Source organism: Mauremys reevesii, linkage group 24, assembly GCF_016161935.1.
Source record: "Mauremys reevesii isolate NIE-2019 linkage group 24, ASM1616193v1, whole genome shotgun sequence".
Classification (NCBI taxonomy): domain Eukaryota; kingdom Metazoa; phylum Chordata; order Testudines; family Geoemydidae; genus Mauremys; species Mauremys reevesii.
The window spans coordinates 12320321-12338523 of record NC_052646.1 but is presented as its reverse complement, the minus strand read 5'-3'; the positions used below and the strand labels follow the sequence as shown (position 1 = coordinate 12338523).

The 18203-nt window shown below is 57.7% G+C and overlaps 1 protein-coding gene across 2 annotated transcripts; it reads left to right on the top strand.

Annotated features, from left to right (window-relative positions):
* Window positions 1-9027: 9027 nt before the first annotated feature.
* Window positions 9028-11833, top strand: LOC120390057 (probable E3 ubiquitin-protein ligase RNF217). 2 transcript variants are annotated; one of them, XM_039512319.1, is made up of 4 exons: window positions 9028-9108; window positions 9241-9338; window positions 10030-10179; window positions 10850-11833. In XM_039512319.1, the coding sequence occupies exons 1-4, from the start codon at window positions 9039-9041 to the stop codon at window positions 11159-11161; spliced, it is 630 nt and encodes a 209-aa protein (XP_039368253.1). In that variant the 5' UTR covers window positions 9028-9038; the 3' UTR covers window positions 11162-11833. The 2 variants fall into 2 exon arrangements, with proteins under 2 accessions (XP_039368253.1, XP_039368252.1); XM_039512318.1 differs by having other exon boundaries at window positions 10685-11833.
* The last annotated feature ends 6370 nt before the right edge of the window (window positions 11834-18203 follow it).

Below are 18203 nucleotides of genomic sequence, written 5' to 3'. Positions count from 1 at the left end.
TTCGATCCTGGGCTTGGCTGGAAACCCAGCCCTGGCCTGTGCTCCAGCTCCCTCGGCCCTGTATGGCAAATGATGTCCAGCTCCGCTCCTGAACCTCCGTCCCTAGCACCGACGGGTGTGGGAGGCTGTGGTAGGGGGTCTCCATGCCACGCCACTCTGGCAGATGGCTGGCAGACAAACCAGTCCACATTTTTTTTTGCAGCCAGGCTAAGGTAAGCCCCTCACCCCAAGTGCCAGGTCCTTCCCAAAGCCAGAGGGGGAGACAACCCCTGCCCTGAGGGGTACCAGAAGAAAGGCAAAGGATAGTATGTGTGGCGTGATCAGGTGGCAATCAGCATGCACCACGCCCATTCCAAGCCAATCTTTCTCAAGGCACTGGGGGTCTCACCCCAAATTAAGAAAAACAGTAAAAGAACTAAAAAAGAGCCACCGTGGCTTAACAGTAAAAGAAGCAGTGAGAGATAAAAAGACTTCCTTTAAAAAGTGGAAGTCAAATCCTAGTGAGGCAAATAGAAAGGAGACAAACACTGCCAACTTAAGTGCAAGAGTGTAATAAGAAAAGCCAAAGAGGAGTTTGAAGAACGGCTAGCCAAAAACTCCAAAGGTAATAACAAAATGGTTTTTAAGTACATCAGAAGCAGGAAGCCTGCTAAACAACCAGTGGGGCCCCTTGACGATCAAAATACAAAAGGAGCGCTTAAAGACGATAAAGTCATTGCAGAGAAACTAAATGGATTCTTTGCTTCAGTCTTCACGGCTGAGGATGTTAGGGAGATTCCCAAACCTGAGCTGGCTTTTGTAGGTGACAAATCTGAGGAACTGTCACAGATCGAAGTGTCACTAGAGGAGGTTTTGGAATTAATTGATAAACTCAACATTAACAAGTCACCGGGACCAGATGGCATTCACCCAAGAGATCTGAAAGAACTAAAATGTGAAGTTGTGGAACTATTAACTAAGGTTTGTAACCTGTCCTTTAAATCGGCTTCAGTACCCAATGACTGGAAGTTAGCTAATGTAACGCCAATATTTAAAAAGGGCTCTAGAGGTGATCCCGGCAATTACAGACCGGTAAGTCTAACGTCGGTACCGGGCAAATTAGTCAAAACAATAGTTAAGAATAAAATTGTCAGACACATAGAAAAACATAAACTGTTGAGCAATAGTCAACATGGTTTCTGTAAAGGGAAATCGTGTCTTACTAATCTATTAGAGTTCTTTGAAGGGGTCAACAAACATGTGGACAAGGGGGATCAAGGGGGACATAGTGTACTTATATTTCCAGAAAGCCTTTGACAAGGTCCCTCACCAAAGGCTCTTATGTAAATTAAGCTGTCATGGGATAAAAGGGAAGGTCCTTTCATGGACTGAGAACTGGTTAAAGGACAGGGAACAAAGGGTAGGAATTAATGGTAAATTCTCAGAATGGAGAGGGGTAACTAGTGGTGTTCCCCAGGGGTCAGTCTTAGGACCAATCCTATTCAATTTATTCATAAATGATCTGGAGAAAGGGGTAAACAGTGAGGTGGCAAAGTTTGCAGATGATACTAAACTACTCAAGATAGTTAAGACCAAAGCAGATTGTGAAGAACTTCAAAAAGATCTCACAAAACTAAGTCACTGGGCAACAAAATGGCAAATGAAATTTAATGTGGATAAATGTAAAGTAATGCACATTGGAAAAAATAACCCCAACTATACATACAACATGATGGGGGCTAATTTAGCTACAACGAGTCAGGAAAAAGATCTTGGAGTCATCGTGGATAGTTCTCTGAAGATGTCCACGCAGTGTGCAGAGGCGGTCAAAAAAGCAAACAGGATGTTAGGAATCATTAAAAAGGGGATAGAGAATAAGACTGAGAATATATTATTGCCCTTATATAAATTCATGGTACGCCCACATCTCGAATACTGTGTACAGATGTGGTCTCCTCACCTCAAAAAAGATATTCTAGCACTAGAAAAGGTTCAGAAAAGGGCAACTAAAATGATTAGGGGTTTGGAGAGGGTCCCATACGAGGAAAGATTAAAGAGGCTAGAACTCTTCAGCTTGGAAAAGAGAAGACTAAGGGGGGATATGATAGAAGTATATAAAATCATGAGTGATGTTGAGAAAGTGGATAAGGAAAAGTTATTTACTTATTCCCATAATACAAGAACTAGGGGTCACCAAATGAAATTAATGGGCAGCAGGTTTAAAACAAATAAAAGGAAGTTCTTCTTCACGCAGCACACAGTCAACTTGTGGAACTCCTTACCTGAGGAGGTTGTGAAGGCTAGGACTATAACAATGTTTAAAAGGGGACTGGATAAATTCATGGTGGCTAAGTCCATAAATGGCTATTAGCCAGGATGGGTAAGAATGGTGTCCCTAGCCTCTGTTCGTCAGAGGATGGAGATGGATGGCAGGAGAGAGATCACTTGATCATTGCCTGTTAGGTTCACTCCCTCTGGGGCACCTGGCATTGGCCACTGTCGGTAGACAGATACTGGGCTAGATGGACCTTTGGTCTGACCCGGTACGGCCGTTCTTATGTTCTTAGGAGTCTAAATAACATCCACTGTCAATGGGCTTTGGAGAGACCGGGTGGAGGAGGGAATATCTTTTACAGGACCAACTTCTCTTGGTGATAGAGACAAGCTTTGGAGCCACACAGAGCTCTTCTTCAGTCCCTGTCCCCTGACTGCCCCCAGAACCCCTGCCCCTGATGCCCCATCCAACCCCCCCTCCTTCCTGACAGCCCCCTAGGGACACCTGCCCCCATTCAGCCCCCTGTTCCCCCCCCAACCACCCTGACCCCTAGCCACAACCCCACCCTTGACCACAACCCTGAACTCCCCTGCCCTCTATCCAACACCCCCACTCCGTGCCCCCTCACCGTGCTGCCTGGAGTACTGGTGGCGCTACAGGCGCACCGCCCAGCTGGAGCCAGGCCACACTGCTGCCACCACCGTAGAGCACCGGGTCAGGCTGCCCCAGGAGCTCACAGCCCCACCGCCCAGAGCCTTGCGCCGGTCATAACTATAAAGGGAGGGGTAACAACCCTCCTGTGTGCAATTCTATAAAATCCCTCCTGGCCAGAGGCACCAAAATCCTTTTACCTGTAAAGGGTTAAGGAGCTCAGGTCACCTGGCTGACACCTGACCCAAAGGACCAATAAGGGGACAAGATACTTTCAGATCTTGGGGGCGGGCAGGCTTGTGTTTGTGCTCTTTGTTGTGGGTGGTGGTCGCTCTTGGGACTAAGAGGGACCAGACATCAATCCATGTTCTCCAAATCTTTTTGCACAAGTCTCTCATATTTCAAACTTGTAAGTAACAGCCAGGCAAGGCGTGTTAGCTTTATCTTTGTTTTCTCAACTTGTAAATGTTCCTTTTTGCTAAGAGGATTTACCTCTGTTTGCTGTAACTTTGAACCTAAGGCTAGTGGGGGTTCCTCTGGGCCCTAGGAATCTGATTACCCTGTAAAGTTAGTTTCCATCCTAATTTTACAGAGATTATTTTTACCTTTCTTTCTTTAATTAAAAGCCTTCTTTTTAAGAACCTGATTGATTTTTCCTTGTTTTAAGATCCAAGGGGATTGGATCTGGAACCACCAGGAATTGGTGGGGGAAAGGAGGGGGGATGGTTAAATTCTCCTTGTGTTAAGATCCAAGGGATTGGATCGGTGTTCACCAGGAACTTGGTGAAGAAGTCTCTCAAGACTATCCAGGGAAGGGAGCTAGTATTTGGAAATGGTGGCAGCAAAACCAGATCTAAACTGATAATTCAGTTTAGAAGTTCACATGCAGGTCCTCATATCTGTGCTCTAAAGTCCAGAGTGGGGAAGGAACCTTGACACCTACCCAGGAAAAGGGGTGTAAGGACTTGTAGGGGGGAGGAATTAGTCTCAAATCTGCCCAGAAAAGGGGGGGAGGTTAGGGACTTGGGAAATATTTGGGGAAAGGCAGAGTTCCAAGTGGCTCTCCCCTAAGATTTGAAACACGCTTGATGGTGGCAGCTTACTTTTAACCTAAGATGGTAAATAAGCTTAGGGAGTCTTTCATGCAGGTCCTCCCAGGAGCTCGAGGGCCAGACAGGACGGTCCTGTGGGCCAGATGATCTATCACCCATTAATCCATCCCAATATATAATCCTCAATCCAGCCATCCTCATCCACAGCCAGCCAGCCCCATCCTTCCTCATCCCCATACATATCCATCTATCATCCATCCCCATGCCCATCTGTGACGTTATTGACATGAACTGTGACCATACAGATCATTGTGGCAACCAGGGTCCTATAGTTGTAACAAATCTTGTACAAAGGAGGTCAAGTAAGAGGTTGTAATTTGCTGGTTATGATTATGCTGTCTGTATGTGTGTATCATTTTTGTATTTGTGTATCATTTTGTATTGGCTACGTACTTGTATCCCAATGTGTTTGATTCTAGGTAGCATCAGTGAAGCATTTGGTCAGCTTCTTGAGAAAGGACTTATTCTGAGTAAGTGCCCAATCAAGAAACACTTAACTGACAATGGACCTTGGGAGACTCCAGTCTACATCTGAGGAGCCTTCCTGGGAACGTTCAAGGTAGCATGTGAGCAATGGCTGCCGCCTGCAAACTGAGTCATACATGGACGTGTGACTCCAAACTCCATCTTGCTGCTGTTATTTTCCACAGTAGAACAAAGGGTCTTTCCACATGGCAGAGGACATAAAAGGCCCTGGAAACCCCTCCATTTTGTCTTCAATCCTACTTCTGACCTCTGGAGGAACTGTGCTTGAAACTGAAGCTCTGAACAAAGGACTGAATGACCCATCCCAGCTGGGATGTTTGTACTCCAGAGACCTGATTGGTATAAATCAGCAGTAATCCCATCAAGCCTGAAACAAGCCTGAACTAAGAACTTTGCAATTGTTGTATGTAGTTGATTCCATTTAACCAATTTTAACTCATGTATATTTCTTTCTTTTTATGAAAAAGCCTTTAGATTTTAGATTCTAAAGGATTGGCAATAGCGTGATTTGTGGGTAAGATCTGACTTGTATATTGATCTGGGTCTGAGTCTTGGTCCTTTGGGATCGGGAGAACCTCTTTTCTTCTACTGGGGTGTTGGTTTTCATAACCATTCATCCCCATAACGAGTGGCGCTGGTGGTGATACTGGGAAACTGGAGTGTCCGAGGGAATTGCTTGTGTGACTTCTGGTTAGCCAGTGGGGTGAAACTGAAGCCCTCTCTGTTGGGCTGGTTTGGTGTGCAAAGGACCCCCAGCCGTGGGCTGCAACTGCCCTGCTCTAAGCAATTTGTCCTGAATTGATACTCTCAGTAGTGTCCCACCAAAGGCTGCTTTGTTACAGCATCCCCATCCCATCCCCATACACATCCATCCATCCCAATATACAATCCTCTATCCATCTCTAAGGGGTGAGAACTCACTGGTGCAGCGCCTCCTGCTGGTTGTCCAGGGAATTAGCGTTTCCAGCCTCCAGAGTGCCCTGTGCAGGCTGGTGTCCCGTTTGCCATTGGGCCTGAGTCCCTCCTGGACCCAGGTGTCCTTTTCAGGCCGGGTTGATGCCCCCTGGCAGTACCCCCATATATCTGGGTCTCCCCTCCCCAGGGAACCCCCACCCTCTATCCCCACCTTGCCTCAGACTATGGCTACTGCCAGTCTCGATCTAGCCGCCATTCACTGGGGCAGACTGCAGTGTAAATGCCACTCATCACTGGCAAGGCGGGTTTGGACCTGCTGCCTCTGCCTACCCTTGGGCTGCACCCTGCAACCCCAATACCCTTTCCAGCCTTTAACTAGGCCTGCGGCCTGGGGGATTTCAAGGCTGGAGCTCCCCAGATCCTCTAGCCTTCCCCCAGCCCTGCTTCACTGTGGGTACCCTGCTCAGCTCCCCGGGAGCCAGGCCCTTCTCCCTCAGCAAGCTAGAGAGAGACTCTTTGCTCCTGACCCACTGCCCTCTTATAAGGGCCAGCTGGGACCTGATTGGGGTGTGGCCACAGCTGAGGCTGCTTCCCCAATCAGCCTTTCCCCAGCCACAGCCCTCCCCAGGGCTGCTTTTAACCCCTCCGAGCAGGAGCTGGGTGATCACCCTGCTACACCGTCCATCCCCATACCTATCCCCATACACATCCATCCTTCCAGCCACACCCCATACACATCCCCATCCCAATACACATCCTTCTATTCATCTGCATCCCCATCCCCATACACATGCATCCATCCTCATCCATCCCTCCTCATATACATCCATTCATCCATCCTCATCTGCATACACATCCCCAACCCCATCCATCTATCCCCATATACATCCATCCAACCATCCATCCCAATATACTCATAGACTCATAGACTTATAGACTTTAAGGTCAGAAAGGACCATTATGATCATCTAGTCTGACTTCCTGCACAATGCAGGCCACAGAATCTCACCCACCCACTCCTGATACAATCCTCTATCCATCCACATCCATCCAACTATCCATCCCAATATACAATCCTCTATCCATCCAACTATCCATCCCAATATACAATCCTCTATCCATCCACACACATCCATCCATCCCCATCCCCCTACACATCCATCCATTCATCTCCATCCCCATCCCATATATCCATCCAAATATACAATCCTCAATCCATCTGTCCATCCATCCCCATCCCCCTACATATCCATCCATCCAGACCCACCCCGTACACATTTTCATCCCCATCCACATCCATGCACTCATCCCCATCCACATGATCCACTCCCCTACACATCCATCCATTCATCCCAATCCCCATCCCCAATATACAATCCTCTATCCATCCACTCCCATACACATCCCCTTCCCCATCCTCATCTCCATCCACATCCACCCATCCATTGCCATCCCCATCCACCCATCCATATAAATATACAATCCTCTAGCCATCCATCCCCATCTCCATCCGCATACACATCCCCATATATATCCCCATCCCCATACACATCCATCTAGCCATCCATCCATCCCCAGCCCATACACATCCCTATTCCCATATCCATCCATCCATTCATCCCCATTCCCATCCATGTATCTATCCCCATACACATACCCACAATGCATTGAGTCCTGATAGCCCTGGTGGGGGTCAAAGCAGCCCCCTCTTGTCTCAGATCCCCCCTCTCCAAAGCCCCTGGATCCAGCCCGTGACATGGGGCACTGCAGGGCTCCCTCTGGGAGTTAGAGTCACTGCATCTCCCCAGCAGACCAGCTGCCAGTCCCCTGCACAGACCCAGGCAGTGACAGATAGCAGAATGGGAACCCACACTCAGGGCAGACCACCAGGGGGCAGCCTTTCCCAATGTTGCTCAGGAGGGTGTGGCAACAGGGACAGGCCCGCAGTGAGGGGTAGCTGTGGATGGACGATCGTGGGGGCATCATGCAGCTGACTTGGGATGAGGGGTCCCTCCATTCCGTGCTGCAACCCCAGCAGAAGCAGTACAGCCCCCCAGCCTACTGGGAGCGGGGCAGGCAGGGGGTGCACAGAATCCTGGGGTCCAGGCGCTGGACGAGGTGCAGGCAGCACAGGCACTGGAGGGCAGAATGAGGGCGTGTTAGCTACTGAGACCCCACCCACACCCCAGATCCCAGCCTGAGCCAGATCCTGCAGGGGGAATCAGGTCCCCCTCACTTCCCCCAGGACTCACCTGGCGGTAGCTGCCACTGGCCCCCTCCTGTGCCAGGATTTGGGCCTCCAGCGTGGCCTGGTCCTTGTCCAAGAAGAGCCTGAGTTTGCACAGCTCCAGCCAGAGACAAGGGGTGTCCGGGCAGCATGGGCAGCAGAATGAGGTGACACCCTGGATGGGAATGAGGGGACCCACATCAGCCACCAATTCTCCCCTGCTGTCCCCGACCTACCCTACCCCCATCCCTCCCCAACTGCCTTCCTCCTTAACTCTCCTGAACTCTCCTCCCCTTCCACTGGCACCCCACAACAACCTCCCCTCCCCATCACTCCCTCAACTGGCCCCAAAATCTGCTCTGAAAATCCAGCCCTCTGACTCCCCTCGACTCCTCCCTCCTGCACCCCCTCCTCATGTCCACCTGCCCATGCCCAGGGGTGGGGTGGTTACCTGGTCCAGCAACACCCGGACACATCCCCACAGCCCAGCTGTGCTCACCCAATGCCCTCACAGAGCCCCAGGGGACCCCCCCCACCACCACCTGGAGGGAGAGAGAGGAAGGGGTGAGACAGGGCCCGATCCTCCTGGGAGCTCAGCTACTCCAGCCATTCCCAAGGGATGACCCCAAAGGGCCTCCCGGGGACAGGGGGAGGGTCCAGGGTCTCACCTGGGCCCCCCCGGGGGAAGATCACCTGGAACTGCTCAGCAGCGCCCACCACTGCCCCGATGCCATTGCAGGCTGCCGGGATCATCTGTCCTGGGCTGGGAAACACACACACACGGCAGGAATCCACCTGCTTTCCCTTTCTGGCCAGCCCCCGAGCCCTGCCGGTGCCCCTCACTCCCGACCTGCAGCCCCTGCTAGCCCAGCCCCCCTTCTCTGCCAGTGCCCCTCACTCCTGACCTGCAGCCCCTGCTAACCCAGCCTGGGGGTCCCCAGCAGTTCTGCCAGTGCCCCTCAGTCCGGACCCGCAGCCTCCTGCTAGCCCTGCCCTGCCCCACCCAGCCCCGCAGGTGCATTACACTCCTGGCCCAGAGGCTGAGGAAGGGCAACAGGAGCCGGTTGTGCAGGGCAGCTGCAGCTCTCACCAGCTGTCAGTAACTGCTGCCAGCAGCACAGTGTGAGCGCCGCAGTTTGTAACGTAAACCCAGCAGAGCTGGAGGGAGCCCAGGGCTGAGCTAGCAGGGGGCTGCGGGTTGGGAGTGAGGGGCACCAGCAGAACTGGCAAGGGGAGCCCAGGGCTGGGCTAGCAGGGGGCTGCGGGTTGGGAGTGAGGGGCACCTGCAGAACTGGGGAGGCTGGGCACTGTAGGAAGCAAAAGTGAAAGGGAAAGCGGGTGGATTCCCACGGGGGGGTTCCCAGCCCAGGACAGATGATCCCGGCAGCCTGCAATGGCGTCGGCACAGTGGCGGGCACTCGCTGAGCAGTTCCAGGTGATCTGCCCCCCTGAGGGGTCCCCAGGTGAGACCCTGGCCCCTCCTCTTCCCCTCCCCCTGTGGAGCCCTTGGGGTCATCCATGGGGAAGGGCTGAAGCAGCCGAGCTCTGGGGGGGGGTCGGGCCCTGTCTCACCCTCCCCCCCTTTCTCCCTCCAGGTGCGGGGTCCCCTGGGGTGCTGCAAGGACAGGTGTCCTGTGGGCACTGGGTGAGCGTAGCTGGGCTGCGGGGATGGGTGCAGGCGCTGCTGGACCAGGTAACCACCCGCCGGGGCCTGGGCAGGGGGGAGGCACAGGGGGGCTGGATCTTCAGAGGAGATTTTGGGGGTGGTTGAGGGAGTGATGGGGAGGCAGGTTGGGTCGGGGGTGCCAAGGGAGTGGGATTGGCTGCGGAGTGACAGGGGACGGGGGCTTGAAGGGGGAGGGATCAGTTGTGGTGGTGGTGATGGGGAAGGGGAGGGGCTGGGGGTGCCAGGGGGATTGGATGTGGGGTGACAGGGGATGGGGGTTTAAGGGGGAGGGATCAGTTGAGGTGATGGGAAAGGGCAGGGTTAAGGGGTGCTGAGGGATTGGATGCAGAGTGACAGGGGAAGGAGAGGGGTTAGGGGGTGACAGGAGGATTGGATCCGAAGTGACAGGGGAAGGGGAGGGGTGCCAGGGGGATTGGATGCAGAGTGACAGGGGAAAGGGAGTGAGTTTTAGTGGGGAGGGGTCATTTGGGGAGATGGGGAAGGGTAGGGGTTATGAGGTGCTAGGGGGATTGGATGAGGAGTGAGAGGGGAAGGGGACAGGGTTCAAGGGGGAGGGGTCAGTTGGGGTGCTGGGGAAGGGGAGCGGGTTCAAGGGGGAGGACACTTGGGGAGGGATGGGGTGGGGTAGGTGGGTGGCCCAGGGCTGCAGGATAGGGGAGAATTGGTGGCCCATCCAGGTCCCCCCATTCCCATCCAGGGCGTCACCTCATTCCGCTGCCCCTGCTGCCCGGACACCCCTTGGCTCTGGCAGGAGCTCTGCAAACTCGGGCTCTTCTCGGACGAGGACCAGGCCACGCTGGAGGCCCAAATCCTGGCGCAGGAGGGGGCCAGGGGCAGCTACCGCCAGGTGAGTCCTGGGGGAGGCGTGGGGGATCCCAGCCCCCCACCCCAGATGAGTGAGTCTCAGTAGCTAACGATGAATAGATGGATGTGTGTGCCTGGGGCTGGATGGATAGGTGAGTGTATCTGGGGCTGGATGGGTGTGTATGGAGGGCTGTGTATGGGGATGAATGGATGGGTGCGTAGATAGCTAGAGGGGATAGATGAAGATACATAGAGGGGGTGGATGGAGATAGATGATAGAGAGGGTGGATGGAGATAGATTAGACTGAGGGGGCGGATGGGGATCGATAGGGAGAGGGCGGGGGGAGAGAGAGATACTATATTAAAACCTAAGGAAATTCCCAGCCAATAACCTTGTGAAACTGGCTACAATTGTTAAGTCCCCATTTATGGTGTTTTGCGGGGGAAGGGAGGGACATCGCCAACAGGCTGGGCTGGGAGCCCAAGAACTGGAGCACTGATTGCTCAGAGCACAGAGGTGCCTAACTCCCCGCCATGACTTCCCCCAGTGCCCACGCAGCCAGCACCTTGTCCAGCGTCTGGACCCCGGTACCTTGCGCACCCCCTGCCTGCCCTGCTCCCAGCGGGCCGGGGAGCTGTACTGCTTCTGTTGGGGCTGCCGCACGGACTGGAAGGACCCCTTGCCTCAGGGAAAATCCTGCTCCAATCCCCAGTGCCCCCTACAGGCTGCACTTTACGACACCCTGGAGATCCAGGCCCCGGGATCATCTGTCCACGGCTGCCCCTCACTGCGTGCCTGTCCTGAGTGCCACACCCTGGTGAGCCACACTGGGCTAGGCTGCCCCCTGGTGGAGTGCCCCGAGTGCTGGACAGAGTTCTGCTACCGCTGCCTGAGGGACCATCTTGGGGAGGATGCTGACGAGACAGAGTGGGAGCATGACGAGGATGAAGGCCTGGATTGCAATAATTACTCGGAGGCCAGCTGCAGTATCGCCGGGAGACAGGAGCTGAATAGGTCCCCCTAGCCCAAGGGAGACCCCAGACTCAACCCCTGCTGTGACCCCTGAGAACTCCCCTCTTGCATCCCCAAAGCCAGATCCCACCCCATCACACTCAGCCCTGCTCCCAGGTTTGGGGACCTCCAGGGGCCCAACCCCCACTCCTTGCTCACAGGATGCTGGGGGTAGTGCACTGGCTCCTGGGCATCGAGGTGCAGGGAGGAGTAATGCCTCTGCCAGAGACAGGCGTGCAGGCAGCTGTGATGAAGTGGGGAATTTCCCTTGTTATGTTGTGAGTCTTACGTGAGTTTTACTGTTTTGCATGAATATTGTGTGTGCCTCAGTTTCTCTGTGTGCTGCACTGATACCTTGGTGGTGGGAATAGGGGTGTGTGACTTTGGCTGAGACCTCTGGGGCAGGTGAAGCTGCTCCAGCCTGCACAGATGCTATGACCCATGCCCTTCGTAACCTGAGACCCAGGAGGGGAGTGCAACCAGGTGATGAGACAGTGACTGCCCCGGAAGCGAGACAAAGAGGAGGAGAAGAAGCAAGCTGGGTAGTCTGCTTGGGGGGCTGGAAGAGGGGGAGTCCAGGACATCTGGCCCAGAACTCCCCAAGATGGACTTTGCTGAAAGTCACTGATTTCTGTGCTAACAAGTTGTGTTCTACACTGTGTTCCTGTTGACTAATAAACCTTCTGTTTCACCGGCTGGCTGAGAGTCACTGCTGACTGCAGGAGTTGGGATGCAGGGCCCTGTGGCTTCCCCGGACTCGCTGTGGGAAGCGCACAGTGGGCAGGGGATGCTGAATGCTGCGAGGTCAGACCCAGGAAGGTCGAAGCTGTGTGAGCTTCTTGCCCTGGAGGCAGTCTGCTCAGAGAGAGGAGGCTCCCCCAGAGTCTTGACTGGCTTCATAGGGAGTAGTTCCAGAGCATCGCCCCGGTGGCTCCGTGACAGGGCTATTGCCCCATCTCTTGGGTATTGGGGTGTAGAGAGAACTGACACCTCTCCTAGCTATTGGGGTGCAGGGGCCATTGCCCCATCTCCTGGGTATTGGGGTGCATAGAAGACTGACACCTCCCCCAGATACTGGAGTGCAGAGGACATTTCCTCCTCTATAGCCTATTGGAATGCAGTGGGCACTGCCACTTCACCTGGCTGCTGGGGGATAGGACTAGTGGGCCTGTCCCGAGTGCCACACCCTGGTGAGCCACACTGGGCTAGGCTGCCCCCTGGTGGAGTGCCCGGAGTGCTGGATGGAGTTCTGCTACCGCTGCCTGAGGGACCATCTCAGGGAGAACGCCGACGAAACAGAGTGGGAGCATAATCCTCCACTAGGCCACTAAGGGAGATAAGCCCCCCAGCATCACTGCTCCCCTGTCCTCTAGGCAGGGGTGGGAGTTTTATGGGCCTGTGGTGCCCGTGCTCCAGTAAATTCAGGGCCCTGTGGGTCCAGATCCAGCAATGTTCAGGGCTTGGTCTCTCCCCCAGCCCCACCTGCCACCCCCGTGTGCCTCCCTCCTCCCTGCCTCACCTACGCCCTGGGCAGAAGGCAGCTGCCACCTGCAGCTGGGCACTGCACTCCCTTGCTGCCCGCCCACGGCAGACTGACTGCTACGCCTGTGGAGGGAGGAGGGGTGGAGGCACAGCGGCATCCCCTCCCCACCCCAGCAGACGACTCTGAGGGGACTTATCCTGTCTGAACCTCCTGAGCAGCAGCCTGGGGCTTGGGTGAGTGTCATGCCGCCCCTGAAGTGCTGACGCTGCACCTCCATGTTGTAGTAGTGAAGGATGGCTCCTTTCATCTTGCTGCCGTCACTGGTATCCCCCAGTTGCTGCCGCTCAGTCACCGTCTGTGGCAGCACCAGCCAACTTGGGAACTCCCCGGCCCACCCAGCACTGCCCTGCTGCAGGGCCTTTCTCTACTTGATCAACTTTGTCCCCCAGGTCAGGACTGGTTCCATCCGGCCTCTCCAGCTTCATGGTGCCTGGCACCTCCTGCCCTGGCACAGCTTGGGAGTGGAGCCCCGAGGCAGCAGCTCCTCCCTGCTGGGTGGCCATCTCCAGCCTTGGGGGACTGGCCTTGGTACCAGCTTCTGGCCTGTGCTACGGACACGTCCCCTCTGTACGTAACTCCCCAGCTTGGGGCCAAAGGCCAGCTGTGCACGCTTCAGTCTCCAGGCCCTAGGGCAAGGGTGGGCAAACTACGGCCCGCGGGCCACATCCGGCCCGCGGGACTGTCCTGCCAAGCCCCCGAGCTCCTGACCCAGGAGCAGGGGCGGCTCTAGGCACCAGCAAAACAAGCTGGTGCCTAGGGCGGCAAAATATAGGAGGCGGCAAAAGGCTGGGGCCCCAGCTCATCCTGCCGCTGCGAGCCGAGGAGCGGCCCGTCCCCTGCAGCCGGGGCAGGGCCGCGCTCCCGGCTCCGCTTGGGGGAGAGGGATGGCCCCTTACCGGTAGCGCGGCCCCGCCTGGCTGCAAAGGACGGGCTGCTCCTCTTCTGCTTGTTCGCGCCCGGGTCCTAAACAGCGCAGCAGCAGCTTGGCTGGGGGGCGGGGCGGGGCTGAGCTGCGCCCCGCTCAGAGCCGTGTGGTGAGGGGGCGGGGCTGCGAGCTCCACGCCGAGCGGGGGCAGCTGAGCTCAGCCCGGAGCTCACAGCCCCACCCCCTCATCACGCGGCTCTGAGCGGGGAAGAGCTCAGCCCCCTCCGGAGCCACGCGGCTGCCTCGCTGGGCAGGGCCGCTTCTCGAGGCGCGCAGTGAGCCGGGGGTAAGCAGCCGGGGCCGGGGGGGTGGCTAAGGGGCAGGGAGTCCCGGGGACACTCAGGGGGCACAGGTTCTGGGGGGGGCGGTCAGGGGCCAGGGAAGGGGGGGTTGGATTGGGGGGGTCTCAGGGAGGTGGTTGTCAGGCACCCCCTGACCCCATTACCCCCCAGGCCCAGCCCTGACCCCCAGCTCCAAGCCCAGCCCCTCTGATCCGGACACCCCCCTGACCCCATTCACCCCACAGCCCTGACCCCCAGCTCCGAGCCCAGCCCCTCTGAGCTGGACACCCCCCCCGGCCCCATCCCCCACAGCCCCGATCCCCAGCTCTGAGACCAGCCCCTCTGAGCCGGACACCCCTGACCCCATTTCCCACAGCCCTGACCCCAGCTCCAAGCCCAGCCCCTCTGATCCAGACACCCCCCTGTACCCATTCCCCCCACAGCCCTGACCTCCAGCTCTGAGCCCAGCCCCTCTGAGCTGGGCACCCCTGACCCCATCCCCCAGCTCTGAGGCGAGCCCCTCTGAGCCAGACAACCTCCGACCCCATCTCCCCATAGTCCTGAGCCCAGCCCCTGTGAGCCGGGCACCCCCCAGAGCCCAGCTCCCCACCCAGCCCTGGGCAACAGCAGCACCACCTCCAGGCAGTGACAGCCCATTGGCACCAACCATCACCATCACCCAGCAACAGCCCATTATGTAATTGCAAATGTAGACAGACCAGTAAAGCATTTAATGTTTTTAAATAATGTATTTGGTTATAATAATTTCAAATTATTACAAATTAATTTTCACTAGTTATTTTTTACATTTCCAAATACATGTTACTATAGTATTGCAACTTTTTTTTATGGAAGGGGCCCCCAAAATTGCTTTGCCCCAGGCCCCCTGAATCCTCTGGGCGGCCCTACCCAGTGTGTGTGAGGAGCCGGGGAGGGAGGAAAACGGGGTCTCCTGGAGCCGAGCCCGGGCTGCGATGGTGGCGAGGGGCTCCTGGAGTGTGTGAGGAGGTGAGCAGCCGGCTGGGTTCGTCGGTGCTGAGCAGGTAGCCCCACAGCCGGAGATCCTTGCCTTCCCTCCTGCCGGGGCTGGGCCAGGGCACCGTGAGGCTGAAGAGCAGCAGGTCCAGGGGGCTCTCCAGGTCCTCGGCCGCCAGCATGTCAGGGGTGAGGGCGGTGAGCGCGAACTGATCCACCTTGGCCACCAGCAGTGCTGCAAAGCCCAGGGAGGGGGCCGTGTTCTTTGCGCCACCCCGTAGCCGCGCCGCCACCTGGAAGTACTCCCGCTCCGCGCTGCCCAGCAGCTCCACCCGCATGGGGACAGAGTCGCAGCTGGGCCAGGGCTCGGCTGCAGTGTGCTGGTAGCGGATCCCACATTTGGGGGGGAGCCCAGTGCTGGGGCAACAGGGGATGTGAGTGGGGGGCACTGGTGGGCGGGGGGGCTCATGTCTGGGGGCGGGGGGGCAGCCAAAAAATGTTTTGCTTGGGGCGGCAAAAAACCTAGAGCCGGCCCTGCCCAGGAGGCTCACCCTTGGCCCCTCCCTTGCTATCCCCCATCCCCCGCAGCCTCAGCTCGCTCGCTCCGCCGCTGGCGCAATGCTCTGGGCGGCGGGGCTGTGAGCTCCTGGGGCAGCGAGCTGCGGAGCCTGGCCTGACCCAGTCTCTGTGCTGCACGGTGGCAGCGGCTGCGTGGCTGTAGCGCCGCCAGCCAGCGGTGCTCCAGGCAGTGTGGTAAGGGGGCAGGGGACGGGGGGGTTGGATAGAGGGCAGAGGAGTTCGGGGTGGTGGTCAGAGCGCGGGGGTGTGGATAGGGCAGAGGTGGGCAAATTATGGACCGCGAGCCACATCTGGCCTGCAGGGCCATCCTGCCCAGCCCCTGAGCTCCCAGCTGGCCCCGGCCCCTCCCCGGCTGTCCTTCCTCCCCCGCTGCCTCAGCTTGCTGTGCTGGCAGCGCAGCATCCTGGCTGGCTCCGGGGCTGGGCGGCACGGTGCAGGGGCAGATTTACAAGTGAACACAGGGTGCCCTGGCAAAGGCCCCCCAACAACAGGGGGACCCAGGGCCGGGCACTCGAGCAACTCAACACTGGCTGCACTGAAATCATATGCAGGTGGGCGGTGCAGATGGCGGGAGCGCAGGGAACGCAGGCGGAGGACTCAGGGGGAGCACTGGGAGGCCACGCAGCCGGCCAGAGAGAAGCGGCCCTTTGAAGGGGAAACCGCCGCTTCTCTCTGGCTGTGCGGCTGCCCCTGCTCCTGTTGAGTCCTCCGCCCATGTTTGCGGGGCCACATTCCGAAAGGGGCTGGGGGGGGGGAAGATGGATAAGGGGTAGGGTCCTGGAAGGGGGTGGTCAGGGGGTGGGGGGGTGGATGGAGGGGGGTCGGTTGGGGACAAGGAGCAGAGGGGTTGGATGGGTTTGGAGGTTCTTAGGGGGGCAGTCAGGGGGCAGGAAGTGGGAGGGGGTGGATAAGGGGTGGGGGCAGGCTGTTTGGGAGGGGGCACAGTCTTCCCTACCTGGCCCTCCATACTGTTTTGCAACCCCAATGTGGCCCTTGGGCCAAAAAGTTTGCCCACCCCTGCCCTAGGGCAACCCCTTGCCCAGTGCCTGCCCCTCTGGGGACAGGGAGAAGGTACAGAGGTCAGGGGTGGGCACTGCAGAGACAGCGGCTCCCCGCTGTATAGGGGCTGCCCCCTAGTGCCCCAGGAGGTAAAGAGCCCCCCCCAGGGGCTACCCCTAGAGGAGAAGCCCTCCCACATTCTATAGGGGCTGCCCCCTAGTGCCCTGGGAGGTAAAGAGCCCCCCCATAGGGGCTGCCCTAGAGGAGAAGCCCCTCCCCACACTACACGGGCTGCCCCCCAGCGCCCTGGGAGGTAAAGAGCCCCCCCCATAGGGGCCGCACTATAGGAGAAGCCCCCCACACTCTATAGGGGCTGCCCCCCAGCGCCCCGCGAGGTAAAGAGCCCCCTCCCCCATAGGGGCTGCACTAGAGAAGCCCCCCACACTCTATAGGGGCTGCCCCCCAGCGCCCCGGGGGGGGAAAGCCCCCCCCCCAGGAGATGCTGGGCCCAGCTCTCCAGTCGCTGCCTGCTCCCCTCGCAAAGCGAAGCCCCGACCGGTCCCACCCACCTGCTGCCACGGCCTCAGAGATGGGATTTGGGAAGCGAGTCCCCGCGCCAGTCTCAGGCTCCCGACCCTGCTGCTTCTGTGGGAGGTGCGATTGGTCGGGCTGAGTGTCCCTCAGGGGTGGACAATCCCGATTGGTCGGAGGGTTCTGACACGCAGGTGGCAGCTATTGGCCAGGCGGCCTGTCCGTCAGCCTGTCCCTCAACAACACTAATTGCATCTTCTCACAAGGCCCGCCCCACGCCCGGTTGAAGGCCCCGCCCATGGGTGGGGCATTTGGGTCTAAACCCAGGAGCACCCTGGGTAGGTTCTGCTGTGGGCAGCCCCTTCCCGTAGCAGCTGCGGGAGGACACGTAGCTGGGTCCCGCTCGGAGCGGAGCCTGCATGTGCTCGGGCAGGGGAGCGCGGAGAGCAGCGGGGCCGATTGCGGGGCTGGGCAGGGGGATGGAGGGGGCGGTTAGGGAGCTGGAGGGATGGTTGTGGGCAGAGCCTGGAGAAGATGGTTAGGGGGCTGCAGGGGACGGTTGTGGGCAGGGGGCTGGAGGGGACCGTTAAAGGGCTGGAGGGGACAGTTGTGGGCAGGGGCTGGAGGGGACGGTTGAGGGGCTGGAGGGGATGATTGTGGGGAGGGGGCTGGAGGGGACGGTTGAGGGGCTGGAGGGGATGATTGTGGGCAGGGGGCTGGAGGGGACCGTTAAAGGGCTGGAGGGGACAGTTGTGGGCAGGGGGCTGGAGGGGACAGTTAAGGGGCTGCAGGGGGCTGGTTGTGGGCAGGGGGCTGGAGGAGATGTTTGAGGGGATGGTTGTGGGCAGGGGGCTGGAGGGGATGGTTAAGGGGCTGCAGGGGGCTGGAGGGGACGGTTGTGGGGCTGGAGGGGACGGTTAAGGGCCTGGAGAGGATGGTTGTGGGCAGGGGGCTGGAGGGCATGAGGAAGTGGGGGATGGGCAGGGAGCCAGGGTTACCAGACTCTGGAAAGGGGAATAGCTGAAGGTTCTTGTCTTCTGCCTCTCTCCATTTTGCTTTTTGATCTGTTGGCTCCTCTTGCCGTAGACATGCCCCTGCACAGGAGAACCTGCTGGCTGAGCCCAGGGCCTTTGTTTCTGCAGCACCCCACGCTGGGCCTTCTCCCCATCCCCCAGAGGGGCAGGTGCTGGGCAAGGGGCTGCCCTAGGGCTTGGAGACTGAA